Genomic DNA, 13,090 nt, shown 5'->3' on the forward strand with positions numbered 1-13,090 from the left:
TCTCTGTTTTGTCCGAGTTTAAAAGTAAAAAGTTTTCAGCCATCCACTTCCTTATGTCTGAAACACAGGCTTCTAGCGAGGGCAATTTTGGGGCTTCACCATGCTTCATTGAAATGTACAGCTGTGTGTCATCCGCATAGCAGTGAAAGTTAACATTATGAATAGAACACTGGTGTAGAGGAGGAATTTGTGATGTAACACAAATGTATAATTGGTTACTAGAGATAAAGTAACATAATATTGAGTATAATGGGTTACTAGAGATCTGATGAGGTAACAATAGAAACAATTATTATAATATACAACTTGCACACCCACACGTAGACGTATGTTAGTGGTGTAAAAGGTGAAAAATGTTCAGAGTGGTCCCTTTGTGGATCGTTTGATAAAGATAAGGTTAAACCATTGTACGGGACTTGACTTACCCATAACCAATAAAACTATAAACGCTTATGAGATTTTGTGCTAGGTAGAGATTTATGATGGACAGAGAACGCCATCTACAGGGGACTGATAGACAGTGCCAGCACAGCTAATACATATTGATCCCTCCAAAGCATTACAAATGAATCTTAAAATAATAGACATTTAATAAGTGTGAAGTAGAAAGTGAAAATCCAACAGAAATTGGTAATAAATGCAGTACCAGTCAAATGTTTGGACACACCTGCTCATTCAAGGGTTTTTCTTTATTTTTACAATTTTCTACATTGTAGAATAAACTATGAAATAACACATATGGAATCATGTAGTAAACACAAAAGTGTTAAACAAATCCAAATATATTTTATATTTGAGATTCTTCAAAGTAGCCACCCTTTGCCTTGATGACAGCTTTGCACACTATTGGCATTCTCTCAACCAGCTTCACCTGGAATGCTTTTCCTACAGTCTTGAAGGAGTTCCCACATATGCTGAGCACTTGTTGGCTGCTTTTCCTTCACTCTGCCGTCCAACTCATCCCAAGCCATCTCAATTGGGTTGAGGTCGGGGGATTGTGGAGGCCAGGTCATCTGATGCAGCAGTCCATCACTCTCCTTCTTGGTAAAATAGCCCTTACTCAGCCTGGAGGTGTGTTGGGTCAGTGTCCTGTTGAAAATTAAATGACAGTCCCACTAAGCCCAAACCAGATGGGATGGCATATCACCGCAGAATGCTGTGGTAGCCATACTGGTTAAGTGTGCCTTGAATTCTAAATAAATCACAGACAGTGTCACCAGCAAAGCATCCCCCACACCATAACGCCACCTCCTCCATGTTTTACGGTGAGAAATACACATGCGTAGAACATCCGTTCACCCACACTGCGTCTCACAAAGACATGATAGCAAGTTTCATCATAGCGCTTGATGGTTTTTGCGACTGTACTTGAAGAAACATTCAAAGTTCTTGACATTTTCCGGATTGACTGACCTTCATGTCTTAAAGCAATGATGGACTGTCGTTTCTCTTTGCTTATTTGAGCTGTTCTTGCCATAATATGGACTTGGTATTTTACCAAATAGGGCTATCTTCTGTATACCCCCCCCCCCCCTACCTTGTCACAACACAACTGATTGACTCAAACGCATTAAGAAGGAAAGAAATTCCACAAATTAACTTTTAAGAAGGCACACCTGTTAATTGAAATGCATTCCAGGTGACTACCTCATGAAGCTGGTTGAGAGAATGCCAAAAGTGTGCAAAGCTGTCATCAAGGCAAAGGGTGGCTATTTGAAGAATCTCAAATCTCAAATATATTTTGATTTGTTTAACACTTTTTTGGTTACTACATGATTCCATATGTGTTATTTTATAGTTTTGATGTCTTCGCAATTATTCTATAATGTAGAAAATAATAAAAAATAAAGAAAAACCCTTGAATGAGTAGTTGTTCTAAAACTTTGACCGTTAGTGTATATTATTTACTTGAGATTCAAAAGAGTGATTGTCTTGATGCATTAGCTGAACCCATTGAACATAATGTTATTTTTTTAAAATGTTCCACATAAAAAAATATATTAATATTTTAGACTAATTCTCTTCTATAATATTTTGTGTGCTGTCAAACAGTTGTGCTGTCAAAGAATGATCCGTGGCAATGACTGTTTGTGATATGCTAAACTTCAGATCTTCCCTCTTAGAAAAAGGGTTCCAAAAGGTTTTTTCTGCTGTCCCCATAGGAGAACCCTTTTTGGTTCCAGGTAAAACCCTTTTTGGTTCCAGGTAGAACCATCTGTGTAAAGGGTTCTACCTGGAACCAAAAAGGGTTCTTCAAAGTGTTATCCTATGGGGACAGCCGAATAACTCTTTTAGGTTCTAGATAGCACCTTTTTTTCTAAGTGTACAGTAAGTGTTAATACATTTGTACTGCATGTATAAAATCTAACAATAATTTGATTTCAGTGTACATTTTCAATTATTTTGTGTGTGGCTTTAAAGAACATGAAATCCATGAAACCTGATTACTTTTTACAAAAGCTTAAAAGTGACATTGTTGTTGTTGATGTGAGACTTCACAAGATGAACAGAAATGTCTTGAAAATATGTGGAGATTTAAATACTGTACAACTATATGGTCAACATTTAGAAATAGATCTCTGGACGCAGGAGGCCAAAATCGACTCTGACCAACAACTTCATTTTGAAGAAACCTGTAAAGCGGAGGACGTGATAATGCAGGTCTTATTATTTCCACTAGGGAGAAATTGTGTCACATCGTTTATTATGTCAAACACACTACATACTGTACACACTGTGCAATCTCTCTCTCTCTCTCTCTCTCTATCTCTCTCTCTCTCTCTCTCTCTCTCTCTCTCTCTCTCTCTCTCACACACACACAGGGGTCTCCCAAATTAGCAACCAAGTCATCGGTGCAGTGGCCGACATGCAGCGGCGAGACAGCCTCCGAGGGAAACCCACTCTTGACTGGTGTTCACATTTATTCATTTATTGAGGCTTTGCTTCTCCAGCCTGGCTGACAGACCCCTACAGACCCCCTGGTTCGATTCCAGGCTGTATCATAACCGGCTGTGATTTTTCCAGTTCCATTGTGTCTGTGTGTGCCATGACTGATTGGAGCGCCAGGCTAATAGTTATTTAATAGCTTCGTTAGGTTGTGTTTTCTGGGTCCATGCTGGCAGCTCTGTCTCTGGGGAACAACAGTATCTCACACACACCACACACACACATATAGAACAGTGCTACTTTGCCCTGAGGAAAGAGAGCATCTTATTTATCATGGCTCCCTTCTTTCCTTCTTTTCAATCCTCTCTCTCTCTCTCTCTCTGTCCCTCTCTGTCTCGCTCTCTCTCGCTCTCTCTTGCTCTCTCTCTCTCTCTCTCTGTCTCGCTCTGTCTCGCTCTGTCTCGCTCTCTCTCTCTCTCTCTCTCTGTCTCTCTCTCTCTCTCTCTCTCTCTCTCTCTCTCTCTCTCTCTCTCTCTCTCTCTCTGTCTCGCTCTCTCTCTCTGTCTCGCTCTCTCTCTCTCTCTCTGTCTCTCTCTCTGTCTCGCTCTCTCTCTCTGTCTCGCTCTATCTCTCTCTCTGTCTCTCTCTCTGTCTCGCTCTCTCTCTCTCTCTCTCTCTCGCTCTGTCTGGCTCTGTCTCGCTCTGTCTCGCTCTGTCTCACTCTCTCTGTCTCTCTCTGTCTCTCTCTGTCTTGCTCTCTCTCTGTCTCTCTCTGTCTCTCTCTGTCTCGCTCTGTCTCTCTCTGTCTCTCTCTCTCTCTCTCTCTCTCTCTCTCTCTCTCTCTCTCTCTCTCTCTCTCTCTCTCTCTCTCTCTCTTTCTGCCTCTCTGTTTTATGTGTCATTGTCTTGATTTGGCAGCTCATATTAGAGTGAGAAGATATAGATATTACATGTGGGGATATAGTGAGCTGCCAGAGGAGGATGGACAGAATGTAGAGAGATGGGGAAGGAAGGTAGAAGCCAAACAGAGGAAAGAAAGGGAGAGAGTGTGTGTGTGTGCCTGCTGGTGTGTGTTTGGGGTGTGTTCACACAAATGTGTGTCACATCCACTTGTTTGTGTGCTTGTGTTGATACTGTTTGGAGGCAGAGAGTTACTCCCATCTCTCCAATGTCTACCTGTCTGTATTGTGCCAGATCAGCGGCACACAGATTCTCCTTCTTAAACTCTTTTTACACTGTCACGTCAAAGCACTTCAGCTCTCTCCCCCTCTCTCTCTCCCACATACATTTCACTCACACCCTCTCCTCTCCTCTGCCATATTTCTCACATAACACACGGCACACACATTGTTTTATTCTCCCCTTTCACTCTTTTTCTATATCTCACTCGCCCTCTTTGAGGTTCCTGTCTATTGTTCCTCAGAACAGATTCTGACCTCTCTGTGCATGTCTCTCTCTCTATCTCTCTCTGCGTCTCTGTCTCTGTGCCAGGGTGAGGATGGAAAATGTAGTATATGGTTCCATCTAGTGGTGGACGTAGATATTCCCCCACCACACAATGTCCCAGTTTATCAGCATTTGGGTTTCCAGTAGTGTCTGGTCTCAGGGATAGCGCTCATCTTTCTGACTGTCTCTTTGTTGTCTCTTTGGTTGGAGATGGCATGCAATGTGAGGATTGTGAGGTTGACCTGGAGGCGTTAATGTTCACGCATCCCCAAAAATTGCCATTTGAGTCCAAAGGATAACTCTCTCTCTCTCTCTCTCTCTCTCTCTCTCTCTCTCTCTCTCTCTCTCTCTCTCTCTCTCTCTCTCTCTCTCTCTCTCTCTCTCTCTCTCTCTCTCTCTCTCTCTCTCTCTCTCTCTCTCTCTCTCTCTCTCTCTCTCTCTCTCTCCCTCCCTCCATTTCTTCATCTCCTTCTATCCCTCTCTCAGCGGTGAGGAACGACAGGAACAAGAAGAAGAAGGAGGAGAAGAAGCCAGAGTGTTCGGAGATCTACGTGCTGAGTACCGAGACAGAGCAGATGATCGAACGCGTCCGCAAGGCCCATAAGGAGACGTTTCCCTCGCTCTGTCAGCTGGGCAAATACACCACGGTGAATTATACACACACACGCATGCACACACACACACACACACTGACAAGTTACACAAACACGCACACAAACATTACCCTCACTCAGCTAACATGTTTGGGTATACCAAACACTGACAAACATACGCACTCCTTGCGCTCTCAACATATCAACCGATGTATTTGTAGAATCACAGACTAACCTATATGTATCTCCCTCTCTCTTCCTATAGAATAACAGTGCAGAGCACCGCGTGGCTCTAGACGTGAACCTGTGGGATAAGTTCAGTGAGCTGTCCACTAAGTGTATCATCAAGACGGTGGAGTTTGCCAAGCATCTGCCAGGCTTCACCACCCTCACTATCGCTGACCAGATCACCCTGCTCAAGGCTGCCTGTCTGGACATACTGGTGAGAACACACACACACTAGGACATAGACACACACACACACTAGGACATACATACATGTATTATAAACAGTAAAACATCTACAGAAAGTGAACAACAGTATAAAATATATTTGTGCTCCCCCTCCCTTTCCAATCAACTCAGTGGCCTTGTGGTTAGTGTCCGTCCTGAGATTGGAAGGTTGGGAGTTCGATCCCCGGTCCGAGTCCTAAACAAAAAAATGGGACCCAATGCGTCTCTGCTTGGCACTCAGCATTAAGGAGATAGATTGGGGGTAAGGCCCTGTGATAGACTAGCATCCTGTCTTGGGGGTTTACTTGTCCATCAAGCTGCCTCACGCTACAGAAACAGGAGATCTGCTTCGATGAGCCATTTCGGCTCGCCCCAACCAAAGCTCATGCAAGACTTACTTACTTCCTTCCTCCTTTTCCCCCTCTCCCTCCTTCCCTCCTTCCCTCTCTCTACCTCTCAATCCCTCCATCTCAGATTCTGAGGATATGCACACGGTACACTCCAGACCAGGACACCATGACCTTCTCAGACGGGCTGACCCTGAACAGGACCCAGATGCACAACGCAGGCTTCGGCCCGCTCACAGACCTGGTGTTCGCCTTCGCCCAAACACTCCTCCCTCTGGAGATGGACGACGCAGAGACCGGCCTTCTCAGCGGCATCTGTCTGCTTTGTGGAGGTACTGCACCACTGCTCAGATTCAAATCCAGCATTGCACTCCTATCAGAGCCAGGAGTTGAGATCCCAAGAGGCCAATTGTCATTGTTTTAGAGTACAAGCAAGTCTCAGCTGTGGCATAGGAACTAGTGTGTTTGTCAGCTGTGTGTTTTACTAGTGTGAAAATGGGAGTTTGCCTAATAAATACTTCATGTGAAGCTACTGTTACCATGCTGATGTGTGAATCGTGCCACTGTTGGACGCGCTTTTTGAGCATATAGATTGGGTATTAAGGATGTGTTTTTCATAGTTTTTTTCTCTGTGTGTGTGTGTAGACCGTCAGGATCTGGAGCAGGCAGACAAGGTGGATGTGCTCCAGGAGCCCCTACTGGAGGCTCTGAAGATCTACGTGAGGAAGAGGAGGCCTCATAAACCACACATGTTCCCCAAGATGCTGATGAAGATCACTGACCTCAGGAGCATCAGCGCCAAGGGTGAGAGAGCACGCCTATATACTGCGTTGTTTTTTTTATAGGGTAGCTTTAGTGTAGCTTAAACTTCTTCCAGTGTGAAGTCATTGGTAGCTTGGTAACCTGTACCTTCCCCAACACTAATATTTGGCGCGCATGCTGCCCAAATTGCGGCCTTCCCGACTGTAGACGTACCAGTAACTGCCAAAATAAAGGAAATGCTTGAGTAAATGAGGGATACAAAGTATGTGTTATGGTGTGCATGTTCCTGGCAGGGTTTAGGTCCACTTGTAGAATCTATGCCAAAGTGCATTGAAGAGGTTTCTGGCAGCTCGTGGTGGCCCAACACCCTTTTAAGACTCTTTATGTTGGTGTTTCCTTTGTTTTGGCAGTTACCTATATGTGAAAGGGAAAGGGGGATACCTAGTCAGTTGTACAACTGAATGCATTCAACTGAAATGTGTCTTCCGAATTTAACCCAACCACTCTGCTTGTGACTTAATCGACAGTACATTTTTTTGAAACTATTGATAATCTGTGGCTAAATTATGCCCTCATTGAGAGTTGGCTCCTGTGGTTGTATATTTGTTTTAGTTTTTTGCCGCTTGGGCCCCCTACGGGCTTGGGCCCAGGGACTTCAGCCCCTGTAAACCCCTGCATTAATCCGGCCCTAGTCTCAGTGCAACAATACTGCCATTTATATCTATATCATGTGTCATTTATTTGAAGATGACTATTTAGGGTCTTACATACAACATTTTGCTGTAGTGGCAGAATCTTGTGGAACACATAACATATGACCCTCTCGCTCTGCCTCTCTCTTCTTCTCCCTCCCTCTATTCTTCCAGGAGCGGAGCGAGTGATCACTCTGAAGATGGAGATCCCAGGCTCCATGCCCCCACTCATCCAGGAGATGCTGGAGAACTCAGAGGGTCTGGAGGGCCAGGGGGCCAGCGGGGGCCGCTCCAGCGGAGGAGGGGCCCCACCAGGCAGCTGCAGCCCCAGCCTGTCCCCCAGCTCAGCCCGCAGCAGCCCGCCTGCACCCTCCCCTTAGACGGGGGTCCACTGCCACCCCCCAGGCAGAGACAGCCAGAAGGCATGACTACAGACGGAGCCAGCAAGCTGACAGACTCCCACACTGTGACAAACCAGGGTTAGGAAAAGAGCCAGACCTGGGCCCAACCAGGACGGACTTTGACACTTTGAGGACACGCAGGCCTCAATGGACAGACAGCCGTCCCCCTATCTCAGCCCCAGTACGAGCATTAAAACTGGGCCGAACCCGAACCCATACTTGACTGAACAATAGGGGGGTCCCATCTCACCTGGATGGCACTATCTCCATCACCCCCAACCCCCCCCCCCCCCCCCCCCCCCCCACCCTACAAACCACCATAGACATGCCTCAGAACCAGCAGCAGGGATCAGCAGCCGCCACACAAGGAGTTTAATCTGAGATGTTCTGTTTACTCTCCTCAGTGATGACTCTGCTCCTCCTCTCTCTCCCCCTCAAGACGTTGGACAGGAGTTCAGGCTCAGTGCCCGTCAGACTTGGAGTAATGGGGTAGACAAGACGCACGTCTTTCTGCAGGAAACTAGTCAGACAGACTGACAGACAGACAGCTGGACATTGGGCACGAGTCATCCCTAAATGTTGGCAGGGACAGCTAACGGGGGTCTCGGATAGGGGGCCTGTCTCTCCTTCTGCTTTACAACTTTTTTTTTTTCTTACAAAAGATATATGGAAATATAAATATATATATTGAAAAAGTAATGATTGCAATTTGAATTGTCCTAAGTGGAATGATGCATAAAAGAAGAGTTGCTATCTTTTTTCCTGTTTTTTTCTCACTGTTCTTCGAACATAGATGCATTGGTGATTCCCCCCTAACCCCCACCTCCCTAGACCTAGTGTTTTGTTATCTTGGTTTCACCCAGGAAAATCGGCACACTAAGTAGTCACAGTGGAAATGTGTGTTTTTCTATCAAATCAATAGAGAAGTAGAACAAAAATGATGACACGATTTCAGATGCAATTCACTTTATGCACTAGACCTCTTGCACTGTCACGTTCACAGGTTGGATCAAATTGACACACAAAACACAAATAGGACCAGGTTGGGTTGGCAACTCTGTTTTGTTCCGTTTACAGTATTTTATTTTTCATGGGAGAAAAATAAAATAAAACGTAGTGTTTCTATGATCTAGAGTCAAGTCGTTGTGGAGTAATGAAGATGATCTGTAAGAAAATACCAGCCATTACATAATACATGAAGTCTAGCCCTTTTGACATTGTCAAAGCCTTTTATGTTTTGCTTTTTGTTCTTGTTTTGGTATCTGAAGTGAAGGCATTGATCACTGATCAACTGTTTAGACCACTTAAGGAAGGGACTGACTTCTAGCAACACCATAGCCGTTGACAACCAGTAAAGAGAGTTGAATTTCTACTTCACCTGAAATAAAAAGGAAAGATTTATGACAATTTAATGACCAACAACTCCGTGATCCCCTTCTCCCCCCTTTCCCAAGGTGGTCCCTCCCTCATTCCATGTCTGGATAGTGTATGTATTGCCCCCCAACAGCACTGCCTCTGTAACGCATTACCTATCTTCACAACACCACTGCCTCTGTACTGTAGTACATTGTCAATATCTATGCCCTCCCACTACCCCCCACCGTCAGTTCCAAACTGTACCACGTTACCATTATGCTCACAACACCACTGCCTATGTAGCACATTGTCAATAGGATGTATCTATCTATGTCCATGTAAACTCTGTGACACGATATCAGTATGCTCACAACACCACTGCCTTTGTATGTATACATTATTCCCATCTCTCTTCTACTCCCCCCCCCCCCCCCCCCCCCCCCCCCCCCACAACACAACAGCACTGCCTCTGTAAGTCTGTTTCACAGTATCAGCACCTCTCTATTTCTTTATCTATCACAACAACGCAACTGCCTCTGTTTAAACACTATCAGTATTTATCGGTCTGTCATTCCGTACTCTTGTGACACATCCGAGTACCTAGCTATTCCCTAGCCTTGCCCTAGATCAGTTTCTGCTGTCTTGCCAATGCATGACAATGAGAAAGGAGTCAAGACAGCACAAACTGATCTGGGATCAGGCTAGCTATTCCCCCACCTCTAACCACTGTTTACACACACTAGTGTAACCTACCTACCCATCTCCTTTCCCCACAACACCACCGACTCTGCTGTTAAGTAGGAGTGGATCTGTCCTTCACAATGGATCGAACGCTGCTCGTGGCCAACCTCACTGCAGCCAATATCACAACGCACAACTGTTTTTTCCCCGGCACTCTCACTTGTAATGGAATCAGATGCACAACCAGGATTTGGGGATAAAATAAATAACTGTTTTGATTATGTCAGATCATTGGACAAAGAGAATAACATTTAATAAAGAACCCTGTCTGTGTGTTTTTAAATGTTTCTTAACTGGGGGTGGGTCCACCATTAGGCTGAAAAGAAGATTGTGGTGGGACTTTAAGAGCAGTATTTCATTGGGCCTGGGACTATAGCAGGTCACGTTACAAGAACAAATACAAAGTTCAGAAACCCTTTAAGGGTTATACTACAATTTATGTTTGGGGGGGGGGGGACGGACTTATTTTTAGGTTCCACCTTGTAGGCTCCATGCCCTGAAGAATTGAGGCTGTTCTGAGGGCAAAACACAATATTAGGAAGGTGTTCTTATTGCTTTGTAAGCTCAGTGTGTACAATATATACAGTGTACATATATTATTGCAATATTTACCCCAGAGTTTACTGTTTTTAAGTTACAATACGATGGATGAGTAAAACAAAAATTCGGATTAACCAAAATCGAGAGTTAAATTACCATGCTCTGGCAATGCTACCCCCATGGACAAGAGTTCAATGTGTGATCTTCTTGACACTTTCCAGCATTAGCATTACCATGACAGAGAAGAGCGGTACACTGTCACAAAACAGGAAATCCCAGCCCACTAACCACTAATGTGGTTAGTCTCTAGTCTGGTTGCTGATTCCAGTAAGCTGATTCCACCACAAACCCCATTTGTTGTATTTTTTTTACCAAGAATATAAGACTCATAAAACACGACGATTGAGCTATATATATGCCCTAACTAGACTTTTGACTGGTACTGTATATATAGCTCAATCGTCGTGTTTTATGCATCTTATATTCTTGGTTTAAAAAATAAAACAAATGGGGTTTGTGGTGTTGAGTTCAGTGTTGTGTGCACACGCAGTTTAGTGGAATCAGCGACCAGACCAGAGACTAGTGGGCTGGGATTTCCTGTTTTGTGACAGTGTACCGCTCTTCTCTGTCATGGTAATGATAATACCGGAAAGTGTCTGGAAGGTCACACATTGACCTTTTGTACATGGAGGCTAGCATTGCCAGAGCATGGTAATTTAACTCTAAATTTTGGTTCCTCTGAATTTTTGTTTTGCTCTTCCATCGTTTTGTAACTTAAAAGCAGTTAAATCTGGGGTAAATATTGCAATCATTTACTGCCAAGTGTTGGTGAGAATACTAGCTGATATTGGAGGACATTACAAGGATAAAGATGGTGACAATTCTACTCTTTATGGCATTAGGTGAGTCTTTGTGTATTACAGTGATTAAGTTGTCATAAAGGAAGGTCTTTCAAGTGCCTTACATGAACAACAATCGATTATATATATATAGACAGGTATCTGTTGTCTCTGTGCCTTCTGCTTTTTACAAATACAGGATGATATTGTCTCTGTCTAGCCTAGCCTTGTTTCAATAGGCTATTATTTATATATTGGATACATTAATGTCTGCAATGCAATTTTAACTGGCTAATTTGTGCATTTTGGTCTCCATGAACATCGCTCACGAGCGACTTGTTAGACAGTCACATAATCAAACTGACCTATAACAAAGGACTCATTTCCAGTTCTCATGTCTACTTTCTAGTCTCACACAACTGTGACTTCAAGGTTAAAAGTTGATGTGCTTTATGTACATATCTCGGAAAAGTTGAGCAATTTTGCAATTATTAACTTTGATAGAAAATGTAGCAAAACAGGATCTTGAAACTGCGGAGAGGATAACACCTGATTAATTCTCTAGTGATATTGCCGTTTACATATTTATTCATGGTCTAGAATCCTCTTCCAAGTCATGCGAGAAAAAAATGTCATTTTTTGGAATGGCAAACCAGATAAAGTTAAAACGGGCATATTTATCTAACTAACATGATTCTGGAGGGTTTAAACCAGCGTTGGGGTCATATTCAATTATTGAATTCACTCATGAAGTGGAGGATTTACATTGTTTAAATTTTGAATTGAATTGGATCTTCAAATGTTGGAATTGAAATTGAACTGTTTGGAATGTTTTGAATTGCAATTAAATTAGAATTCAATATTTGTACATCTCCCTGTTAATGGAATGCATTTGGAAAGTATTCAGACCCCTTCCATTTTTCCACATTTTGTTACATTACAGCCTTATTCTAAAATTGATTAAATAGAAATCCTCATTAATCAACACAAATCTATTAAAACAAAAAAATAGATACCTTATTTACATAAGTATTCAGACCCTTTGCTATGAGACTCGAAATTGAGATCAGGTGCATCCTGTTTCCATTGATCATCTTTGAGATGTTTCTACAACTTGATTGGAGTCCACCTGTGGTAAATTCAATTGATTTGACATGATTTGGAAAGGCACATGCCTGTCTATATAAGGTTCCACAGTTGACAGTGCATGTCAGAGCAAAAACCAAGCCGTGAGGTCGAAGGAATTGTCTGTAGAGCTCCTAGACAGGATTGTATCGAGGCACAGATCTGGGGAAGGGTATCAAAATATTTATTCAGCATTGAAGGTCCCCAAGAACACAGTGACCTCCATCATTCTTAAATGGAAGAAGTTTGGAACCACCAAGACTCTTCCTAGAGCTGGCAGCCCGGCCAAACTGAGCAACTGGGGAGAAGGGCCTTGGTCAGGGAGGTGACCAAGAACCCGATGGTCACTCGGACAGAGCTCCAGAGTTTGTCTGTGGAGATGGGAGAACCTTCCAGAAGGACAACCATCTCTGTAGCACTCCACCAATCAGGCCTTTATGGTTGAGTGGCCAGACGGTAGCTAATCTTCAGTAAAAGGCACATGACAGCCCGCTTGGAGTTTGCCAAAAAGGCACCTAAAGGGCTCCCAGACCATGAGAAACAAGATTCTCTGGTCTGATGAAACCAAGATTTAACTCTTTGGCCTGAATGCCAATCGTCACGTCTGGAAGAAACTTGGCACCCTCCCTATGGTGAAGCATGGTGGTGGCAGCATCATGCTGTGTGGATGTTTTTCAGCTGCAGGGACTGGGGAGACTAGTCAGGATCGAGGGAGAGATCCTTGATGAAAACCTGCTCCAGAGCGCTCGACCTCAGAATGGGGTGAAGATTTACCTTCCAACACGACAAGGACCCTAAGTACACAGCCAAGACAACACAGGAGTTGCTTTGGGACAAGTCTCTGAATGTCCTTGAGTGGCCCAAACAGAGCCCGGACTTTAACCATATCGAACATCTCTGGAGAGACCT

At 43.8% G+C, this 13,090-nt stretch overlaps 1 protein-coding gene across 1 annotated transcript; it reads left to right on the forward strand.

Moving 5' to 3' along the window:
• Positions 1-4,547: 4,547 nt before the first annotated feature.
• On the forward strand, positions 4,548-7,756 carry LOC311103863 (retinoic acid receptor alpha-A-like; the record flags this gene model as incomplete). The annotated part of the gene is made up of 6 exons (XM_084145497.1): positions 4,548-4,563; positions 4,819-4,979; positions 5,191-5,367; positions 5,853-6,057; positions 6,371-6,529; positions 7,354-7,756. The coding sequence occupies 6 exons, from the start codon at positions 4,548-4,550 to the stop codon at positions 7,557-7,559; spliced, it is 924 nt and encodes a 307-aa protein (XP_084001623.1). The 3' UTR covers positions 7,560-7,756.
• Positions 7,757-13,090: the final 5,334 nt, after the last annotated feature.

The sequence above is a fragment of the Coregonus lavaretus genome (assembly GCF_964263955.1).
Source record: "Coregonus lavaretus genome assembly, chromosome: 28".
Classification (NCBI taxonomy): Eukaryota; Metazoa; Chordata; class Actinopteri; order Salmoniformes; family Salmonidae; genus Coregonus; species Coregonus lavaretus.